The 23,629-nt window shown below is 31.5% G+C and overlaps 1 protein-coding gene and 2 long non-coding RNA genes across 5 annotated transcripts; 2 read left to right on the forward strand and 1 right to left on the reverse strand.

Moving 5' to 3' along the window:
* Positions 1 to 2,558: 2,558 nt before the first annotated feature.
* Positions 2,559 to 4,302, reverse strand: LOC121127235 (uncharacterized). The gene is made up of 2 exons (XR_005867685.2): positions 3,609 to 4,302; positions 2,559 to 3,425 (listed from the first exon to the last, which is right to left on the reverse strand). It is a non-coding gene; the product is annotated as an uncharacterized lncRNA (long non-coding RNA).
* A 122-nt stretch (positions 4,303 to 4,424) lies between these two features.
* Positions 4,425 to 10,328, forward strand: LOC121126600 (actin nucleation-promoting factor WAS). 3 transcript variants are annotated; one of them, XR_011782812.1, is made up of 4 exons: positions 4,425 to 8,358; positions 8,692 to 9,901; positions 9,979 to 10,186; positions 10,248 to 10,328. XR_011782812.1 is itself a non-coding variant. In XM_040721888.2 (2 exons), the coding sequence occupies exons 1-2, from the start codon at positions 7,875 to 7,877 to the stop codon at positions 9,840 to 9,842; spliced, it is 1,635 nt and encodes a 544-aa protein (XP_040577822.1). In that variant the 5' UTR covers positions 4,425 to 7,874; the 3' UTR covers positions 9,843 to 9,950. The 3 variants fall into 3 exon arrangements, 1 of the variants encoding a protein (XP_040577822.1); XR_005866996.2 differs by having other exon boundaries at positions 9,979 to 10,328; XM_040721888.2 differs by lacking the exons at positions 9,979 to 10,186; positions 10,248 to 10,328 and having other exon boundaries at positions 8,692 to 9,950.
* A 2,502-nt stretch (positions 10,329 to 12,830) lies between these two features.
* LOC139906833 (uncharacterized) lies at positions 12,831 to 23,276 on the forward strand. The gene is made up of 2 exons (XR_011782825.1): positions 12,831 to 22,513; positions 22,577 to 23,276. It is a non-coding gene; the product is annotated as an uncharacterized lncRNA (long non-coding RNA).
* The last annotated feature ends 353 nt before the right edge of the window (positions 23,277 to 23,629 follow it).

A 23,629-nucleotide genomic window follows, 5' to 3' on the forward strand; every position in this document is an offset into this window, starting at 1 on the left:
CAACATAATGCTTTATTTTTATAAATCAGTTTAAGTACTTACAGTCCCAAGGATTGACAATCTTAAGGACCAGTACCAAGGACGGATAGGACAAGTCCAAGAATGGACTGGACTTCACCGAATAAATAAGAACTGACACAATCCTACTTGTCACAGGTGATTGTAGCTTATCTCCTCTAAAATAATCTATAAAATGTGAAGGTTACAATCTTGATTTTTTGCTTCTTTTTTTCTAAGAAGTCCAAGAAGCTTCTGAAGCCAATAGTCTTCTTTTTTTTTTTTTAAAGCAAAATTAGGAGATTGATGTAGCCTTATAGTTGTCAGTCCAAGGAGTGATAAAGATGACAAATGTTACTCCTTGTTCTTAACTCATGATAACTACTAACACATATATTTCATTCCGGCGATAAGAAGAAAGATACTGCTGGAATCTGAGCCGCTTGCATATCTGGCCATGTAATCACCAGTTGGCAACCTTGATTATATTGAACTGTGTTTTCCTCAAAAGATTAGAAAGTTTTTTGTATTCATATTATTATATTATTCATTGGAAAATGATAACTCTAACCATATACACGTGTTGTGTTAATTATTGTTATATGTATTATATCATCCAGTAAGTAATACCTGTATATTCCTTAAAGCGGTATATCAAACATAATTAGGATCTTGGTTTTTCGAAATATTCAGAGATTCATTTGATATGGTAACATTTTGATATATTTGTGGAGTACTGATTGAACATGTGGTCTTTGAAGCTTAAAGGGCTAACTATAGAACCATACCCGTGGGCTTTGAAGGTTATTGTAACACCATACCCATTCAGTCAGACTTCCTTGGAATATTAGAATTAGAAGAATTGTATAAAGTTGTCTTTGAAGCTTAAAGGGCTCACTGTAAAACCTTTTTTTTTTTTAAAGATACCTAGAGTTATGTTAATCACAGATGAAGTGGTAGTTGAAATTAAAACAGCTGATTTTAAGACATTTTGAAAGAATCAATCTACTCAATTCAATTTCTGTTAAAAAGATACAAAATATTAAATATAAAAGAATATTATACTTCATATCTTTAATTATTTTATATAAAAAAATAGAGACTACAAAGAAAGAAAGAGAAAAAAAAAAATGAACAAAGAAAATTAGTCGACCTCGAGATCGCTAGACAGTACAGAGCCTTGGAATATATTTTAAAATCATAGTTTCACCAAGCTAACCTCAGAGAAAGAAGCAACTGTCGAAAAAGAAATTAAAATTAGTCTATTCGGTGTCATCCAATTTTGCGTAAGAGGAGGCAATGCAACAACTTTCTGAGGCTTATGAAGACCCTATTTTGTTTGCTAGCTGTTACATAAAAAAACAATAGATGCCAGACAAGATTAAGTTACCATGGGAGAAGCTATGCTAAGTTCAGATAATAAATTTGAAAGATTTACTACCCCCAACAATTGCTTACATGAAATGCTACAACGACATCACCCTTAAGGAATCTATAGTTATCTATGGTCAACCTAATATTCTGAGAATGAATGTTGCAGGTTATCAAACGGTTATAAAAAGGGAAATTAATGTAGTATTTCATTTAATGAGTTTAGACAACAAATATGTCACTAAACTAATGACGGCTACTACAATTGAAAAAATTGGAGAGCCACTTCAACCAATAGACATAAGCTCTAGGTAGCAAAACGATTTAAAATATATCACTTTCAATGAAAGAGTCCCTTAAAAAAACACTATTTCAAGTCCTAATTGCTGAATCTTATTATTATTAAATTATGCGGGAGGACAAGTACTCTCTGGATAAATATAAATCCCCTCGACTAAACTTTCAAAGTTGGGGTGGAGGTTGAGAGAAGGTAAGAGGAATTGACAATGTAACAAAATTAAGAATAATTTTTTCTCAAGAAGCAGATCTTATGAATTATGAAATAACATCTATATATTATTAAACAATTCAAATATATGACTGTAACAAATTTTAGTCACGGAAAAATGTAACTATAAGCCCACATTAACCTGACAATAAATTACTCACAGCTTTTGAATTCCAAGAAGAACAACACATGAAAAGATACAGCGGGGTATGCTTCCACACAAAATACTGCTTTGTTGAAATGCCTTGGAAAGATCACAATATGGAAAGTAATTTCATGACAGATAGTTTAACACAAGGTAAATAGAAATAAAAGTTTATGTCATTTCCTTTGTACCACTGATATTTGACTTCCACCCCGCTTTTAATATTGACTTCATAATAGATGAGTGGTTGCGTGTTTTGTCCAAATCTGTTTTTTCTGCTCAGCAGCAGGTATGATACATTAAATTGAAAATTCTTGTAATAGTGACGTCATCGACTATAAGTGGTTGCGTGTTTTGTCAAAATCTACCTGCCTTGCCGAACAGTCGGTACAATACATCAGATTGAAAATTCTAGCAAGCCCGATAACATGATGGTCTAACCTTTTATTTCTATTAACCTTGGTTTAACAGAGCATTCGCTATGCGGATTGTTGAAAAAGGTTTTGAACAAAGTTAAATAAGAACATATGTCATTAGTGGACGACAATTATTGTGAATTTATTGAAAATTCAGTTCTGGAAAAAATTCCAACTGAATTACAAGAAAAAATTAATCACCCAACCAACATTTTGACGAGTCTGTGTAAATGCCTTAATGATCGACAACAAAATATAGAATTGTAATAAGTGTATCAATACCTGTTCAGAAAAACAGAATACTTAAATTTAATACATTACTGTTACCTGTACTAAGTGTATCACCACAAATTGTACTATTAATTTTACATTCAAAATACACAAGTTTATTGGAACAATAGGTATAACAAAAATGTTTCTAGACATACGACTAATAAAAGAATCAGATATGGATTTGTTAAAACTTCTTTGTTTGTTTCTTTCGGATGCAAATCCTCTTGAGATTTATCGGTTTACCATACTGCCATTTGGATGTGCACGTGAGAACGCTTTCATTCATGAATGACTGTTCTTGGTTATGATTGCAATGTTAAATTAATTACAAAGTCAAATGCATTAACAACAACGATCAATTTGAATGACGTTAGCATTAATTGTAATTTAAATAAACTCTCCATCTTCATCCAGCTATTTAACATTTATGCCTATTGGTATACAATTTTTATCTATTCTCAATTTTAGATCCAATATTAATTTGGTATTGTAATGGTTGATGAACTCTGTGCACCTTGTTTCCAGCCTTACATTGGAATGTTTTCTTCTATTTTTAGCCGAGGATAAAACGATTTTTATTGCCCATCCTTTGAGTATAACTGTTTTATTTGAAATTATTCTTTTTAATGTGATATTACTCAATTGCGGCTCTGTTTCAAAGTCAGTTAAAAAGTGAATAGAACATACCACTCTCATAAGTACGGTGGTTTTCCTTCTGCAAATATAAAGTTGATACGAGATATAAAAATACAACAAGAAAATATACATATTAATATAATCTATATATAAATGTATATTATCGATTAATATTATGATTTTACTTATAAATAAATTACACCAATATTTTTCTATCCAAATATAAGTCTTAATAAAAAAAAAAAAAATATGAATATATTACCAGGTATATATTCCTTCGAAACAGCAACCTACCATAATTCTTGAAGGTCCAGATTTTTTTAAAACTTATGTATATAACTTTTTTGCTATGGCATCTTTTGTACCCGTTTGGCCAAAAGAGACTACGCACTTTGCATGCATCTGAAACAAAGGAATCAAACAGCTTCTTAATTTTTCATATTTTTTTTGGGACCAGATTCAATCTTCCAAGCTCTAGTTCATATTGGAGGAAATTTTTCATCTCTTTAAATAACCTAAAGGTAAAAGATGTTCTTCTGGTATCCTTTCCCTTGTTTTGATATAGGACAATATCAGTTCAGGCCTCTACGAGCAAATATATAAATCCAATGCTCTGTCACTTCCGTCTCCCAGATATCTTAGGACCATATACAGAGTGATTACGGTAGAAACAGAATTTAAAAAATTTACCAATAATCGACGAGATTTATTCGATCTAAAGAGTAGAGGATGTGGCAACTACAAATAATCAAACTTCTAAAACTGCCCGCACATTTATATTTAAGTCAGTCATTTTATTTAACAAATATCCAGAGGATACTACATAAACGTAAATAGTTTCCTTATTTGACACAATTAAACTCGTTGAAGTCGATCCATACAAAGTCGAAAAAAGAATAATTTCTAAAATCTTATACCTAAAAGTAGATCAATATGACATGCAAATTGAGATCATTATGTGGAAATCTCCCCGCTATATAACTTTTTCTAGTGGATCTTCAACACCAACAAGGAATAGTATTTATTTATATGAAGAAATAGCCAAAATTTCTTCATAGAAATAATATAATAATTAATCATATCTACTCTTTAATAAAATATTACTAAACAATATTATAATAAAGTATCGAATTAAATACTTTGTAGATTTTAATAATATGTTAATTATTTCAAAAATGGTGAAGAAATAATACGACAGTGATAGTCTGCGAGTATATAAGATACATGAATAGTGTTTGGTATGATTGGCTTATTTGGCTAACTACCGGATGATTTGGGGCATCTTTTCTGTTTCTTTTTGGAGGAAAGGTTGCGTTATACAAAAAAGATAACGACGTGGTATAAGTTTGTCCGCACGTCATACTTTCTCTTTCTATCTCGAAATAGGACACAGCAACAGAGGATAGTTAAAGTTAAATTATCGCAACCTTTTAAAAAGAAAAACTTCGATACGTTCAGAGAGGGAGTACTATGAGATGGAGAGCCCACTCTTTTCTACATGTTTTTTTAATACACTAGTACACATTCACTTAATATATTCATCGTTTAATGTTCCACAATGTCCCTAAATAAAATTATTTTCAAGTCTGATTCCCATTTGAATAATTTGAAGTGTTTCTGTTGTATTAACATACTAAATGTTAAGATTTACGATATAAATTGTAATCGAATTCTAAGAATAATTCAATTCGTTCTGAATCCCCACACCCAAAGCAATATAAATAAAAACACATTAGATCTTAGTAATTATAACTTTATATTTATCAATATATTACATGCAAACCCTTACAAAGTACAATAATGTACTTAATGTTTTAATTTTTTTTCCATTATTTATTATTTTTTGGTGTTCTTGGTTTTTTTAATGAACCTGACCATTCATATCTATAATATAATTGTTTGAAAATAAATCTAACAATTTAGAAGCAACAAAATTCAAAACTCATGACCATCTGTCCACATTATGCCACATTATCTTGAAGCATCAGTATTTCCTTTAGACAAGATTTAATTACATTTCCAGGATCTTTATAAGAAGAAAGATATTTTTTTATAATATCACAAACAAATAAAAACTTAAGTAAATTATAAATATGAAATGCAGTCAGAAACATAAAAATATTTGGCTCACAAGTCCACCCTTATTAGGTTCATTAAATAAATAATCAATAAATTGATGGCTACCATTTTTATCCCTTAAAATATTTAGATGAGCTAAGCATATCCCTACAACTTTCATTTACTCCTAAAATAGGATGCAGGAGACCTTGCTATTTCCATAATGTTTCAACGCTTATATATGCAGTAGAATGATAAGTGAACTTCAATGATATATTGACTTTGATTTTTTCAATAGATTGAGGAAATAAGACTTGGTGAGAGATTGAATGTGTATATTTGATTGATAGGCCCATTTCTTTTTGACAAATTTTGACAATATGGTGAGAGTGAGCTTCTAATTGTTCATCATGGTTTTAAAAAGACGGACGAAATAGAATAACTCTTTTTGAGGTGGAGAACGGATTTTCAATATGGAGTGGGGTAGAACCATTTCCTTATTCGTTCTTTAAAAAAATCAGGATTGATCGAATGGCAACTGGTCTAAGCCCGACGTCAGTAACAAGTTTAAGAACTTAGAAGAACCATGTTTTCATTACTTTTGAATCAATCCTCGATAGGGGAACAATTGTAAATACGTCGTTATACCTGTCTAGAACACTTTTAAACATAAAACACAAGATTATTTTGGTTGATCCATTATCCTCATATCCGTAGAGCTTTCCACCCCAGAATTCAACTCTTTGAGCTGAATACACGTCGTCTATGATAATATAGAGACATTTCTGTCCTTAGCTTCCAGCAAAGCTATTTTACAACTAAAATAGTCAGATGTTGAGTTATCTATTTCTGCTTCTATCAATAAAATACTGGTTAGTCTTTTGATGTGTTTTTCTGGAGGGAAAACAATTAAGCCGTACGAAATTATTCGTTGATATAAAGTCGGACTTGTTGTTTGCCATAGAACGGACATTCCCTAGAATTAGAGGATAATATTTCCTGCCATATGGAGTTTTTGAATGAAGTAATAGATGCTCTTGTAGAAATTCAAGATGATTACTTTTTTACTTGAAGTTAGTGAGGGCATCTATGATATCCCCTAAAATAAAGAATTACTCCCTTTAACTACTCAAATAGGGTAAAAAATTGTTCACATTTTGATTCTCAGGTTCAAATTCATGAAAGCAGGACAGCAGCAATGCATTTGTAAGATCTAAAAATTAAAAATTGATATTATTATATATCATGAATAATAGATTTAGAGTTGTGGAGTCGGAGTTTTAAAAACATTATAAGACTCCACAACCATGTAATAACAAGTGAAGTGTAACTCAATCATGAAGAATAGCTATAAATGCAAACATTCGATGAAATAAAAGGACACCATGACTGGCCCGAATTTGTCATAATGACTTAAGGGGCTGAAATCCTAGAGCCCCGCTCTGCACTTACTACAAAAAGTGCTTAATAGGTCCGACGTCCCCCAAACCTCCGCAGAGAAATTGATCAGAACATCCAGCATCTTTCTATACCTACAGTATGGGGACCCCGCAAGTTGTTGGTCCGGCCCTCGAGCTTGGAGTTCACCTATTGTTGGATGCAGAAAGAACTTGACATAATAATTAAAATCTTACCCCTCCTTCATTTATAGACGAATCATCTCTAGTAAAAACTTCAAGATACTTTTAATGACTAATAAAAAAGAAAAACAAGGTAGATCTACTAAGCTAGTAAACAAAAAACTGTACGTTCTCCATCTCTATAGTACTCCCTGGTTCAGCGAAGGAACGCTAAGTGAAGAATATAAAGAGGAGAATCATCATTAATCAGGCCGGGGAAAAAGTTCATAACTGCAAGTCCACGTCGAATCTCAAGTCATATCTAAGCTCTTGAATTAATTTCATCTAGTCCTCAGATGTTATTTAAGTCCATAGTGTTAACTATTATGGCTTTTCCTGAATCCACAATATACTAGCCCATGGTGCCCAAGTCAAGTCTTGAGTCTTTGATTGTAAGATCGTCTTCAAAATATAACTCGAGTCCAAGTTCCCACCTCTAGCATCTATCATACATCTATTGTTAAACTATTGATGATTATTATTATAAGAATCTGAATAAATAATAAATCCTAAATTCCTAATTATTTAAATTAGTAATTGAAAACTTATTACAGTTTGTTGCGATATGGAAAAAAGGAAAAATCCAAGACTACAAGAGTTTTTATTTTGGCCACAGGAATTTAGGCTTGTGAGGCGTATGAGGCGTGAAAGGCGTGAGAGGCGTGAGAGGGGAGTGAGGCGTGCTTCATCCCTTTTAATTGGATCCCAGACAGAATAAATAATATTGTTTTTGAATAGTGAGTAGAATCTCTTCTAATTTCAAAGTGGAGTAAGGGCTAAAAAACAAAAGGCATCAAGGCTCATTCGAATGAACCTAAGAGAAAAGACGGGAGAGAGATTGACTATTGGAAATGAGTGGCTCTGAAGCTGAGCGTGGCACTTTGGGCCATGCATCACATCGCAGCTCGAAGCTTTTAACTCATGAAGAAAATGTATTCCTCATGCGTCTTTTGGGTCCCCGCTGCCCGTCCCTCGCCACAAGCGTTGTGCAGGTTTTCGAGTCTAGGAAAGATAGGATTTGGAGCCCTGTTCTGAGGTGTGGCGTGGTGTGCTTCGTGAAGGATAACCTGAAGCGCTCCTACTACATCCGCATTCTCCATCTGCCCGCTTCCACGCTCGCTCTCAACCAGGAGATCTATTCACAGTTCTGCTACAAGACTCCCATGTCTTGGTTCCATACTTTTGAGGGAGACTCCGCCGTCATTGGCCTCAATTTTGCTAATGAAATTGAAGCCCTGCAATTTAAAAATATTCTCCAGACTAATTTAAGAGAACGTCGATTACATAAGGAAAGAAAAAATGCTCAAAAAAGGAGTTTGGGCTCTGGCCATTTAGGTACATATCTGTCATTAGTCACATTGTATTTTATTATACTTAGTAGGTTTTATGACGAGACTTGGGTCAAGGTGAGGAAAAAGGCTGAGAAAAAGTTCCTCAGTTTCATTCCACTCCAAACTCAATCTCTTAACATTTTTGCCTTCTCTTTACGTAACTTGTAGTAACCTACTTACCTTAATTACTTTACCAAGAACCATGATATTATGATTGAACTTCTCATTTTCATATATAATGTAAGGGATAAAATTGGGTTCTTATCTTGTTACTTTTATAATACTGTATATGCATAAGTTATACGATATTAATACGATGATTATGCGTTGAATATAGTTCGGAAAGACGCTTCGGAAAGTACATCATTTTCCACTTCTTCACTCTCGTCATCCATTGCAGATATGTCAATTAACACTGTTGGATCCAGTTCAGGTCTTTCTACTAATTCCCAACATCATTCCTTTGTTTCTGGGGGATATAAATTAAGAAATCTTTCTAGAAAAAAAATAAAAAAGGAAGACATTTCACGTCCAACAAATTTCAAGCACATTAGTCATGTTGGATGGGATCCTAACAAGGGTTTCGATTTGGAAAATGTGGACCCTAAACTTCTTAAATTTTTTTCAAGAGCTGGTGTAAGTGAAAAAGAATTGAAGAATAAGAGAATGAGGGATTTTATTTATCAATTTATAGATGACCATGGTGGATTCGAAGCAGCTATTCAGGAGGTTGATCATCAAGTAGATAATGATCACATTCTACAACATTCCCTTCTATTTAAAATAAATCCTTATAATAAACATGCACCTTCTCCTCCCAATACTTCAAATACATATCAACATCAGGCGCCTGCTCCACCTCCAAGACAGAGCTCAATTGGACGACCACTAGTAAAGGAGTCTCTTCCTCCTGCCCCTAGTCGTATAAATGTAATGCCACAAAGAGACAAAAATCCATCTTCGTTGTATTGGTCAAATAAAGCATCTATGTCAGTGCCTTCTCAGTTTCAGAATGTTAATACGTCTAGTTTAGCTTTAAAAAAGGAAACACCGCCGACTCTGCCTCCAATTCCAATACCACTGCAAGCTCCTACACCGCCGCCTCCACCAGGAATACTTTTTGAATCTACAAAAATTAAATGCCCTTTGTGGACAATTGAAAAGGAAATCATTCTTAATTCTGATCAAAATACCCATAATTGTGCAAGGAATAATTTGATGGAAGAAATCCGAAAAGGGGGTAATCTGCGACATGTGACTTCGAAGGAAATTATTAAGCCCTCAAAAAACATGAGAAATGACTTAATGGATCAAATACGAACGGGAGTAACTTTGAAAAAAGTGGACTTTGAACAAAATAATGAATTTAAGGAGGCCTCTGGAATAGCTGGACTTTTACAAAAAGCCTTAAAAGAACGGCTCTCCGCTGTTGGATTTTCATCTTCTGAAGGAGAAGAAGCAGATGATGAAGATGAATGGGATGATTAAGCTGCAGCTTCCCATGACATTTTTTAAATCAAATTTAATATCGGTTCCATCAAATACTTGTAATTCTCAAATTCTTTAGATTTGTTATCAATAAATTTATTTACTATGCTTACTGCATTAATCTTTTTTTCTTTAGAAATATTACTATGGGGAACACGAATTTTGTACAAATTAATTGGAGCAAATAATGGAATTTATATTGGAGCACATAATCCAAAATTGATATAATTTTTTCCCTGACGCATCAGGTTTCAGGATTATCAGGAATGATAGAAATTCAGGACTAATATACCTCAGAGTCGTTTTTCACCATAAGAGCAATTGTCAAATAAAAGTACCGACAAGTAAAACTGTTTTTAACTAATTCTGTATCTTGTTCTGAACTTGATATATTTCTTTTTTTAGGTTGAAAAAATATACTTTTCTTTTAACCCTTATAACTTATTAATCATTCTTAGTAATAATAAAGTATTTATTTAGAAAATATGCATCTTCAAGGATTTTTGTTCGATTTTGAATTTTTTGAGTGCTCTTACTTCTTATGGGGCGTACCAACGAATAGTTGAGGTACTAAAGGGTGACTTACATCTTATATTAATACTTTATGTATGTTATATAGAAATGTTTATTAATACAGTATACTGACCTTAGTTACCTTGTAAATTTGAATGACTGTATTTAAGTTATTTATTAGTATTTTTCAAAATATTTTCATCTGATAGGGTATCTTAATATTACGTACATTTTTGTCATTAAAACACAACTATAGCGGAGAAATCACTAATATAATAAGAATAAGTGTAATAAATATGAAATTATTATATTAAAAAATATTTACTAACAATAAGACCTTAATTTGTCACTTGTCTTGAATACTTATAATTAATATAGAGTTATATGTAGTTATCTTGCTAACAGATCCAAATATAATACCATTGAATACAGCCTATTTTATCATGTCCTTTTGACTATTTCCTCCTGAAAGATCTATATATTTCGGTAAATATTTAAATGCTAATCTGAGGAATTAAATTTTCTAAAGCATTCCCAACTTACATATTGCCTGAACAGTTTGTAATACAGACCAATAATTCACAAGGGAACAACTACAGAGTCAAAATTTGTACCAATAAGTTGAAGCAGTGGATTACATCAATCTTTTAATGTATAATCCAAAACCGATCTAAGTTTTTCTGTGACTCATCTGGTTTCAAAAATGTTTGTGATTCGGGGCTATTAATATTCAGAATCATTTTTTTTACCGTTAAAACCATCACTAAATTAAAAGTAGGATTAATAAAAATGACGTAAAATAGGTTTTAGTATTATAAAAATGTTTTTATTGTTTCTGTATCTTGCTCAGAACTTGATAGATTTCCTTTTTTAGGCTGAAAAATAATGAAAAACGGTACTCTTCTTTAGACCCTTAAAACTAATTCATCATTTATAGTGATAAGAAATATCATAGGTTATATTATAGAAAAATATTCAATGTTAAATTTTAAAAATATGCATATCCAAAATTGTTCGATTTTGTATTCATTGAGTGATCCTATTTTTTATGGGGAATACTAGCAAATAAAAAACATCTTCATATTGTCTACGTTATCAAAATGATAATAATAATAATTAATATCATAGTACCGCACTTCGTACATATTCAAATAAAGTAATTACTAATTATAATTGAAATATTTAAATTCCCTATTCATGATGAATGGATCTTTTAATTTTTTCGATTGAGATGTATAATCAAGTTAGAAGTATCTTCCTTCAATTTAATCTATATTCCTTTGTTCATAACTTTTTGAGAACATAGAAGTCCACTTCTTCCGGTCTTAAGGAATGAAGAATGATTGTATGCATTAAAATTTCATCTAAATTTCAAATTATTATTTATTTTAGTTTTACAGCTATAACTTCATATTTTAATAACCAATTATATCTTTATTTTATAACTCACGCCCAGAGAATTTAATCTGAGCCTGAAAGTAAATTATTAATCCCGTCATAATTTCAAACTTTGAATATATTCATTTATATATGGATGGATAGATTACTACTCCTATTGAATTTAAAATCTTTACTTTTTTAAATTATATTATTTTATGTATATATATTTGTTCCCATTTTATTCATTAATCGTGTGGCATAAAGTTTATCACAACCAAATCCTCATAATGTGAACATTTTTCATTACAAATTAACATTTACAAAGATTATTTCAAACTATGCATAATATATAATCTTCAATTAAGATTTGTAAATATTCCCATCATTTTTGTTGTGATACAACAATACAAAATTTTCAGTACATATTTATGGTATTTATCATATAAAATATTATACTTAATTGTTATTTATAATAAACCAAACATTAATTTATTTTTGTTTTGTTTTTAAATTTATATGTAATTTTTTAATAATCCAAGAATATACCTATAAAGAGATGTAAATAAGTAATGATTATTGAGTATTTAATCTAGGTTAATTTAGATTTATACCTTGAAGGTGGTTTAACTTCAATTACATTGTCATAATAAAAAATTTATATGGAAATTAAGGTAATAATTTCATGCATATATTTTCGAATAGTTAAGTTTAGATTGGCAAAATTATATCTTCTTAACATCCCAACTATTTCATTAATATAATAACTCACGTTATAGTTGGGTCTAATGGTCTGAAACTCATTGCTGACTTATGAATGTTAATAAGTTATAATCATCATATTTTACATGAAAACATAAAGATTAATTAAAATTGGATTACTGTATAACATCACTGAAAGTAGATGATAATATATTCTATTATTAAGTATAAAACCATTCCCAAAGTTTGAAATAAAAAACGTTCTGACTTCATATTACAAGTTTAAGTATTAATGTGACTTTAGCAGGTAATTAAATTTTTATTTTAAAAACTAATGCAATATAATATGAAATATACACTATATATCCCTCTGTAAGATATAAGGGGAGAGAAAATTCAGATTCTGAACCTACAAATTTATCATTAGTCAGCATTCATTCCTGTTTGTTAACTCTTAATAAAGTTAAATTTTCAATGAAAAGATAACATTAATAATGTGAATCCATTGAACTCAGAGAGATAAGTTTATATTTCACTTGCAATATAATTTAAGATTGATATCATCATGTCCGTTCATTTGAGTAACATTTATTTCCTTCAGGGTAGAAAATAATGCTATCCACAGATATGCTTAAAAAAAGAAACCAAAAATTAACGAGAAGATGATATTTCAAATTTGTCGGAGCTCAAACAAAAATTAGCCTACAAAAATAAGAATAGATTAAATGGAATATGAAGTTCAATTTCTGTACATAACAAAATCAGATTAAGGTGTTTTGCACAATACGCAAAGTTAATGAAATGATAACTTTTTTGAGAATATAATTAATTGTTATTTTGATTTAATATCTTTTTTTTTGTTTAATTAATGATAGATAACTAGTTTTAATTTATTTTAGGTTGTCCAGTTATTGGATTTAGTGTAATAATTCAAAAATGATTAAATGTCTATTTTTATTTAATTTAATTTAATATTAAAAATCATCTGGATAAAAAAGTTTAACATATGGTAAATTTATTATTAACCAATTATAAGAAATTTAATATAATTTATTGAAAGCTATTTTATATAATGTGATAATTTCTTTAATTTTCGGCCAATTTCTTTGTTTTTTTGCACATTTAGACTATTATTTAGTTCCTTAATTCTAATGAAGGTTCTTAATCAACCATATTTTATTATGACATCCTGAGGGAAATTTGGAGCTGACACTTGGATAACAGATATTATTGACTCAATAACTTTAAGTTGGTTTGATATTTTTGGTCCATCATAAGCCTCAAAGATTGCCTCAAATTGTGTTATTTGTGTAAAAAAATAAACTTTCTGGGTTAGTCAACACTCCTCTAGATAAGGCTGATATACATGTTGATAAATCTGCAGTACAAGGATGACCTTGTGTCCTGCATATTCAGAGTATTTAGCTTCAAACTGTTTAGCCAGTTATCCCGTTATGTAGCAAAGTCCTTGAATACCACAGTACAAGGCAGAAAAGGACGAATTTGTTGATAATTTGTGTTCAAATTATGATGTAAGGCTAATTTAGCTGATAATAGTGAAGCAACATCATGTTCTTCCTAATTTAGTTTTTGATCATTCACTACTTGTTCCAAGTCCTTAATTAAACAACCAAGGAAATCATCGTTTACTTTATGTTCCATTTGAAATGCTGATGATCTAATATGGATCCTATCAGCTTGGCCAAGGATTGCTAATCGGAATCGATTTATACAACCAACACTAGTTGAATGATCATTGGAGACTCCAAGGGCACTATAACGCGAAAAAAAGTTTTCCAAGAAGTTCTGATTCAACCGCGAGTGAGGGTGAATTTTATTCCAGAGGATTCTCTCAAATCTTCGAATAATTTTTCCAAAGATGATATGGAAATCAAAATTCCATGCTGGAGAGGGAAAAATAATTTTTCTTTACCAATTCTCCGGATATTACTAATTATTTCCTTCATCTTATCGAGGACCTATTTTTGTTCATCCAAATGGATGCCAAATCCACAATAATTTATTTTAACATCATTGGGCTTCCTACTATTGAAGACATCAAACCAAGAATTTAGTTTTAAGAAACTTAGCTTGTGACTTCTTTGGTGGAAAATATTCAAATGCTGAGGCTGTTGTATGGCTTAACAATTGTGTGGCCAGCAAAAACCGCTGTGTCTGACTACCGTAACATTCCAGATGGATATTTTGTGTGCTATTTTTAGCTCTTGACAATCTCTTCCATTCAATTCTATAAAATCATTCCTTGTGATTTGTGGCCTTTCAGGTAACTTGTACCTTTTATCCAAAAGATGGTTTCTCAGGAGTTTGATAAGGAAAGACTTAAATCTTCTTTGATGTGTCCGATGGGTTTTAAAAAATACGGAGAATCCTTAGTGATTCCTATTCTGTTACGCAGTCCCACATTTGTCGGACCCATATCGAAGACCATAGCTATTACACCAATTCTTCTCTTTTCTATACCTTTTATGATATTGAATAGATTTTCAATATACATGGCAATGGTGAAATCAAAGTAAACATGCCTTATCTAGGATTCTCAAACTCCATGTATCATTGCAATCTGAATCTTCTTGTTTGGGCTAAAGTTAATAGAAATACAAGGTTAGTCAATCATATAATCGGGCTGGCTAGAATTTTCAATTGTATCGTACCGACTGCTGGGCATGATGGGTAGATTTTAACAAAATACGCAACCACTCATAGTCTATGACGTCACTATTGCTAGAATTTTCAATTTAATGTATTGTACCGACTATTGGGCAAGAAAATCAGATTTTGAGAAAACACCCAACCACTTATACACTATGACATTAATGTTAAAAAGCGTTGTGGAAGTCAAACATCAGTTGTAAACGCGTTATTGTATAACCTCGTATATCTATTAACCTTGTTATGGGCCAAATACTTGATCATAGGAAGGAAAGTAATCTTAACCTCTTTTTAAATCCATTTCATCAAAAGACAGCACTCCTAATGCTTAAACTGATCATTCCTTAGAGAAAATTTTGGGAGAGAAAACAATTTAAAATATTACTTATAAATATTTATGCCAATTGCTACAATTGTAATATAATTTTACATGCACTAACTTTTCTTCCCTCAAAATATCTAAAAGTTTATGCGGAATCCGAGGGGAACATTTTAATTTTGAAATCTATTTTCTCAAAGTTGATATAGCTGGCAAAGGGAGGGAAATTTCTCCTGAGGATAATTATATGCATTTCCTCCAGCCATTGATCTTTAAATCAGATAACTTTGAATGTCTACTTTAGCCCAGTTTTTGGTCTTGCAGTCAACTTTTTGTTCATAAACACATTGACTTGACTTGATGAAAATCGCTACTGTAACCTATATTTTAAGGCTTGTGACTCCAGTCTCTTTGATACTTTCTATTAAAGATTTTTCTTTTGAAGAGAAATAACTCTTTTTTTTTAAGCCTACTAATTTCCAAGGGTAATTTTTTCTTCTCTTTCCTCCATTTAAGATATTCTTCCCCCTCAGTATTAGCCAGAACTACCACTTTTTTAAATATTTTTTTTTTGGACGAATGTTCAATTTCCATAGCCTCAGGTAAAGGGGATTCTTCAGAATGATAATCATCAAGACTCGAATCCAAGTTTACTTTACCGATGTTATAGATTAATTTATCAAGTATCTTATTTTTATTTCTGCATAAAAGACTAGAAGAATTACACTTGATTACAATAAACAAATTGTATTTACTCGATTTGAATTTGACAGTTTACCTTTTTTTAATTCCAATTTTGGAAGTATCAGCCTTGATTATTCTTATAGGATCAATATATTAATATTCAGTCTTGTCGGCAACCCAATGGGTAAAAGGAATATAATAGAATTGACTCTGGAAGAGGTATAGTATTAAAAAGAGTATATTATATGGATACACTTAAATAAACAGACGAAAATACATAAGAACTAATTTACAGGGAAGTGACCTGCCCCACGGGTAAAAAGGGAGTGACCATGTAAAAATGTATAAACTTGAATACATAAAATATTAAAAGGTAAAGAATGATAACTAATATATATATAAATGATTAACAAGACACTACAGTACCCTCCAATCAACAAGGAGACAAGGACAAAGTTGATAGATGTGTCTTTTTGTCATATCGTTGCCGATCTTCACTTACCATGATGGATTTCCCAATTCCCAAAAATTTCCCAGTTTTTTCTGGGATCCATTTAGGGGTTCGTTTATTAAAATGTGGGTACTATACATTCATATCACAAGTAAACTGACAAACTGGGATTATAGAAATTATATTTGTGGGATTGAGGTAAAAGGCAGTTTAGTGTTGTCCGGAGAGGTTGAGCAAACAAGAGCTCGACGAGCACGACTTTCCTCCAGCTGAAGGTGTAAAACGATATGACAATAGGAGTTCCTCTAAGGGTATGCCTTCATTCTTCTTAATCATTTCTTTCACTATAAAACCGCCCTCTCAGCTTGTCTATTCGATTGTGGATGATAGGGAGAAGAGAGTGTGTGTTACCTTCACTCCAGTTATTTCCTACAGAAAGCATCACTTGTAAATTGAGGCCTGCTATCAGAATAATAAAATTAGGGAACCCAAAACGTTACAACCATTTGAAAATTTGATTTAGAGTAGAATTTGTGGATGTGTTTGACATGTACCCAGCTTCAATCCATTTAGAACCAGCATATATGAGTATGCTAATCTTTGCATAATCGATATGTACTCTTTCCCACTCAGAACAGGGAATAAAAGAATTAAACTGTGATAGAGGAGACATTGCACTTTTTTGACAAACACTACATGATTTTCTTTATCTTTGTCGATGTTAGTCTACCACATTTGGCATCTAGCTCTCATTTTCATGTTGACATCCCCCCTGATAGGAACGATGAATTTCGGGTAAGTTTTTTTTCCTTGATGATGAAGGCACAACAGCCCGGTTTTCCCGAAACATAATACCGTCACCAATGGATACATTATTTTTCTTCCTCACGTACGCTCTTTCTTCTATGTTTGATCAATCTCTAGACCATGCAGCATCAATGACTTTACTAATTCAATCATCCTCTTTAATAGCTTATAGAAGTTCCTCCTCATTGGAACTAGATGAAGTGATGGAGTAGCTCAAGATGGAGTCGGTTGAGTTATGTCCTTCAATACGATAATGAAAGGACGTGAGAGTGAGTCTGCTTGAGCATTCTCAGAACCTTTGATGTAGTCGATCTTGTAATTAAACATGGAGAGTACATTGCATACCTTGCGACGCGAGCAGATACGACTAAGGGTAACCGTTTGGCAGAGTTGAAAGTATATTTGAGAGGGTGATGATCCGTTCTTATAAGTAATTACCTACCCATGAGGTAACGCTCAAACTTGTTCAAGGCGTATATAATTACCGTCGCCTACTTATCTATTTGTGAGTAGATTTGCTCAAATGAAGTCAATTTCCTTGAGGCAAATGCTACGGGACGCTCGGTTCAATCATCCATTTGGGAAGAACGGCTCCTAAGCCAAGCAGAGAGGCTTGCGTAGTGAGGACTATAGAGAGTATTGGATCATAATGCATGAGGCATGGTGACTCCACTATCTACTTCTTGATTCCAGAGTTATGACAGTAAACTTTTGATTTATGAGCCATTTTTGAATTGATTCAAAAAACTATATTTCTTCTATTTGGTTCTTTTTAGGAGAATACTTCACGGGTGTTGGGGCGGATCTTTTTGGGTGATCTTTCATCACTCTGCTAGGTTCATTGAATGCAGAAATTTTCAGGATTCTTAAACGAAGAAATAAACTGTAGATAGTCTCTATCGAAAGCCCTGTTTTTTATCAATGAACTCTACATTTCTCAATTTTCTATTAATTGTTATTTACTATGATACGTATAACCAATTAAATAACCCTCTTTTGATGCCTATGTTTTCTTTAAAAAAATGACATAGATTTGAATGTAACTTTCATAAATTAAAGTATTTTTAAGTGTATTTTTCTGTTTCTTCAATTTATTTTAAGTGTGTTGTAGAAATAAAGCATTTGTGTATGTCCCGCCAAAAATACACTACCGGTAAATTTATTCATCTTTAATTATTATGACTAACAATGTGCAGAGAAATTTTCTTATAATCATTTTAATTGTTTTCGAGGTATTACATATTTTTATCTTAAATTAATGGAAAAGCCAAAACTCTTTGTCGTGAATTGCAATCTTCAATTTAAGGATATATTCTTACACTTAGCTGCCGGTAGAACATATTCTCAATTTTATATTGATTTGGTATCTAAATAAAGGAATGCTCATGATGCGCATGTAAAACAGAACTTTTATCTAACATCATATTGAATAGTGAAGACGATCATATAGGATTTATTTTGGTTTTCAAAATTTTAAGAGCTTATTAATTATGTGAATTAGTACCGTCAACAAATTTTTTAAAGTTCTACTCATCTTTTTTACATAGGAATTACTCATTAAGGAGTCAAATAAATTAGAGAGAGACATGCATATAAAATATTATATTTCAATGTCTATCAAGTTTTGGGCAAAATATGATTTTTTTAAATTTATAAAATGAAGAATCATGGAATTATTTGCTTTATCAGGTACATCACCTAGGATTTTATTGTGTGGGTTTGGTTTTTTTGAAAATATTTCAAATATTAAAGGTTTGCCCTCTGACCTAAATTTGATAGAATTACCTTTTAATTTTTTAGAAAAACAAGAACATAATTATCGAAAGGTGACATGAATGAATGCAATTTGTGATAATTTAGTTATTATATATTAACTTGTTCTAGAACAATCCAAATTTGAATTACTAATTGATTGAGATTTATCCAGCTTGTTTAACGTGGTTTATTCATTATTAAGTTGCAACAATTTTAGCAGTTAACATTTGTATGATAATTAAGGCTGTGAGAATCGTATTTTGTGCAAGTGCGCCCCTAAATACAACTTCAACTGTCTGGTTTCTCTGTTTTCTTTCGGACATAAACACACTTTTATTCAAACATCATACTTGCTGGCCGATGGGTAATTTCAAACATACTTATAATATATCTCAATTATGATTTTTTTAAACAGCAATCAAGTCAATAAGGTAAAGTCTCCCACAGAAATGTCCATCCAAAGGGCCAACCAAAATTGCCATCATTGACCTCCCTTGATGATCTCTTTTCTCATCTAGTGCAACGAAAATATCCTTTTCTTCCACCTCTTCTTTTATTATATTCAAATCTCCTTGTCATACTTCACCAACAATGTTGTTCACGACTCATCGATCTTGAAAAATTGGGATGATCCCGAACATTTAAAGGGATTTTACAAGACACAAATAACATTGCTACGTCCCAATTGAATGATGAACCGTTTAATTCTTCTTTGTTTCCTTGAACCTTATGGTTCTTGAAAAACTTTTAAGTTATTGATGTGATGGGAGGTTTTGGAGTGGCGGATTACTTGTCATAAAGAACGAGATGGGCACGAGAAACCGCAAAAAAATGGCAAGATATACTTTTATTTTCTAAATCATAATTCCACACATCAGTACCTCTGTTGTTAGAAACCCATGGAAAAAGGCACGTTCTATTCGGTATGATGATGATGTACGTGACTGTGAGATGATGATTAGTACAATACTGAGGAAAATTTGTATAGAAGATGCAAATGTACCAACGTGTTTTATTCCTTTTTCTAATATAATATCTTTCAACCAATCAGAGTCGTTCTTTTTCAACGATTCCAACTACCCTAATCATAATTATACAGTTATAAAAATGGAATTTATCAAAAGCTGCCGAGTGGCTAATCATCTTTACATTCAAGGCTATATCTATAGGTCGGATAGGAAAAACTAAAATAGTTTGAATTGGAGGTGTGTTGAAAATGGTTGTAAGGTAGAGTTAAAACAGGACCAACCCCAGAAGAGGGAGAAATTCCCAATATTATGTAGGAACATAACCACATTCCTGCTCCTGGAAAAGTTACGGGTAAAAAAATTAAACTAAAACATTAAAAGTAGGGCTCTTTCCTCGGTAAAGCCTGCAAGATCTCTTATTAGGGTTGTTTTCAAAATATCGGAGGTGAAACTTCCAAGGTCATTAGGAAAAATATAAATTTAGCTCAAACCATAAGACGAATAATAAGAAATAGCAGTGTTCTCCATTGCTAGCCTCTAGGTGTGGATTTGAAATCCCACACAACCCTATTATTAGATTCTGGATCGATGAATGAAAATCGAATAATTATTTATTCAACTACAATGTTTATAGAAATAATCAACAGATACCAACATTGGTTTGTGGGTAGAACTTTTAAAGTTAGTCAGCTTATATTTTACCACTTATTTACGGTTCACGTATTAGTCATGGACACAGTCATTCAATGTGCATATGCACTTCTTCTTAACAAAAGCCGTGATTCATACAGCAAATTTTTGGGATGAACAATGAGGAACAAATAATGAAATTAAATTTAATCCCATTAGTATATTAGCTGATTTGGAAATAAATACGATATCTACAACTAAAACAGTTTTTCCTTTGACTAAGGTTGTTGGTTGTTTTTTTTCTCTTCCATTTGGGTCAGTCGTAGAGGGAAGTTCAGAAGTCAGGGCTACGACAAATTTATATTGAAAATGAGGATGTACAAATTAAAATAAAAAGTCTCATTGCATTGGCTTTCCTACTTTGTGATTGAATTGTCAATGCGTTTTAAATCCTCACAGACACATTTCGTGAGGATCTCAGAGTCATTGTCGATTATTTTGAAGACAATTTCATCGGTTGATATGTGGGAAGAACTAAGAGAGAGCCACGATATCCACTAGCTTTATGGAATATGAATATACAAACAGACGAAGGTTTGCCTAAAACAAACAACTCTTTAGAATATTGGCATATGGCCTTGCAGTCTTCCATGAAGTGGCATCATTTTCACTTTGGAAGTTTCTCCAACCCATCATTAAAGAAAATGGGGTACGAGAAGTTTTTTTCCAATAAATTATATCAGGATCAGTTCCTTAGCCTCAAAAAAAAAAAAAAAAAAATATCTATATGATAAATGAGGCACTAAATAATTAAATTCAAAATATTAATAATATACCAATTCTTTATTTTTTGCGTGGATACCCCCTAAATAATGTATAATTTGAAAATTAAATTTGTCTTAACTTATTATAATTAAGGGTGATAATTTTAGTAAGAATAGAAAAGCGTGCGAGGAGAAGAGAATAAATACTTATGGCATCATTGATTAAATAATATACATCTTCTTCTGTCAATCAAGAACGTTATCATTCCCGCCTTTATTATTCAATATTAATATAACATTAGATAGTGATAGTCGATAGAGAACTGAATAAAGTGCCTAAAATAACGGCGCCTTCTGTCTGGATTTATGAAAATGGAGACCCTGCAATTTGGAAAATACTTACCGGATGAGAAACAGATGGTTTGTCGGATTTTTCGATATAAATGTGCCTTTAGTCCCCTGTCTAGAATTACACGCCACTCATTATCCTCATCTCATAACAAGAGCATGGATATTCATCTAAAAAATCAATTTAATGATGAATACATCAAGTCAAACTTTAACTCTGATCTCACAAAGATGTTTATTGCATGTAATACCTTATCCATTGCTAATCATCTACGTTCAAAAAATTTATAGAGAAATACAAAGGTAAACCTATCCCTTCCAGAGGAACCATTATTAAATTAATGGAGGATGTTGGTACTGATATCATTTATAGAAATACATATAAAAATGTTTTGAGTCATCCACACCAAACGACAATCAAGTATTCAGTAAAAACTATAAAATATTTACTAATTTCGAAATGGAACTCTGAATTTTGTACTATCTAACAGTAAGTATTCAATTTTTTTTTAAATCTAACCATAAAATATAATTCTATTTTAGCTAAAAATACCAAAAATTATGATACACAACACATTAAATAGCAAAAACAACTGCTTAAATGGTCACAACAACGGGGGTAGTAGCTTTGGATGGTTCGCAACTAGTTTGTCTGAGACTAGTTTCTTCAATTAAAGACTTCGGTATGATAATTAGGTTTTCCAATATTACATAGTCAATAAATATTACTTTTTTTATCACTCAAGGCTTAGCTATGGTTGATAGGTTCTAAGAAATGGTGTTCAGAAAACTCATAAAAGACAAAAACAACTGCTTAAATGGTCACAACAACGGCGGTAGTTACATTGGGTGTAGCATTATAATTAGCAATTTTGTATATCCTTCATGATAATAGTATGTTGTTATATAAGCATAAATAACAGGAAAAATATCATTTTTGATGCTCTTAATAAGGGGTAATATCGCCGGACATTACTACATAATTAGCTTTTGCTCCAAATCTTTCAGATGGATTTATTTGTAAAATTTTTTTTTTATAAGTATATTTATTGTCTAATTTTATGATTTTGACATTTACTTTATTATTAATAATTAGTTAGATTTCATCGGTAGAGATATATCTATCCTTTACACAATTGTATATAGCAACTTCCACATGAAGAAGAGGGGTGATTATCTTTTTGATTAAACTCCACGTCTCGCTTGTGTATTGCAACCTAAAGTTATGACATATTTAACTGAATTCCGGTGTCAGAACAAGATCAATCTATTATTTCAATATTCTGTATGTATAATTTATTGTTATTAGTTATATGATTCCAGTTGTTTAATTTTGTATATTTAACATAAATGTATGATGGTGTATTTTTTATTATGTGGATTATATTTATTTAAAGCCTTCTTTTTTTTAAAATTGGAACTTCAAATATATTTCGAAATACCCTACTTTGTCGTTTCATTAGCTATTATTCTGAGAATAAAGTTCATAATGAATTACAATTTCATGGAGTGTGACGTTATAAAATCTACTGTAACGGATAAAAAACGTCTCAGTCAATTATATTAACCTTCATTAAACATTTTGCTAATAAATACTTTCGTTATACCCTCAAAAATCATAACAAACCAGGCAGATGATAATCACATCAGTATTTTAAACAATGATACCATATGTATTTCCCCCCCTTCTCCTTGCACGCGTTTTTCTCTACAATATTATCAACTATAACTATAATATAAGTTACCACAAAAGAACTTTGAGGTAAATATCATGAGTCGTTGCCTACAAATGAGGGGAG

Source organism: Lepeophtheirus salmonis, chromosome 12, assembly GCF_016086655.4.
Source record: "Lepeophtheirus salmonis chromosome 12, UVic_Lsal_1.4, whole genome shotgun sequence".
NCBI classification, from domain to species: domain Eukaryota; kingdom Metazoa; phylum Arthropoda; class Copepoda; order Siphonostomatoida; family Caligidae; genus Lepeophtheirus; species Lepeophtheirus salmonis.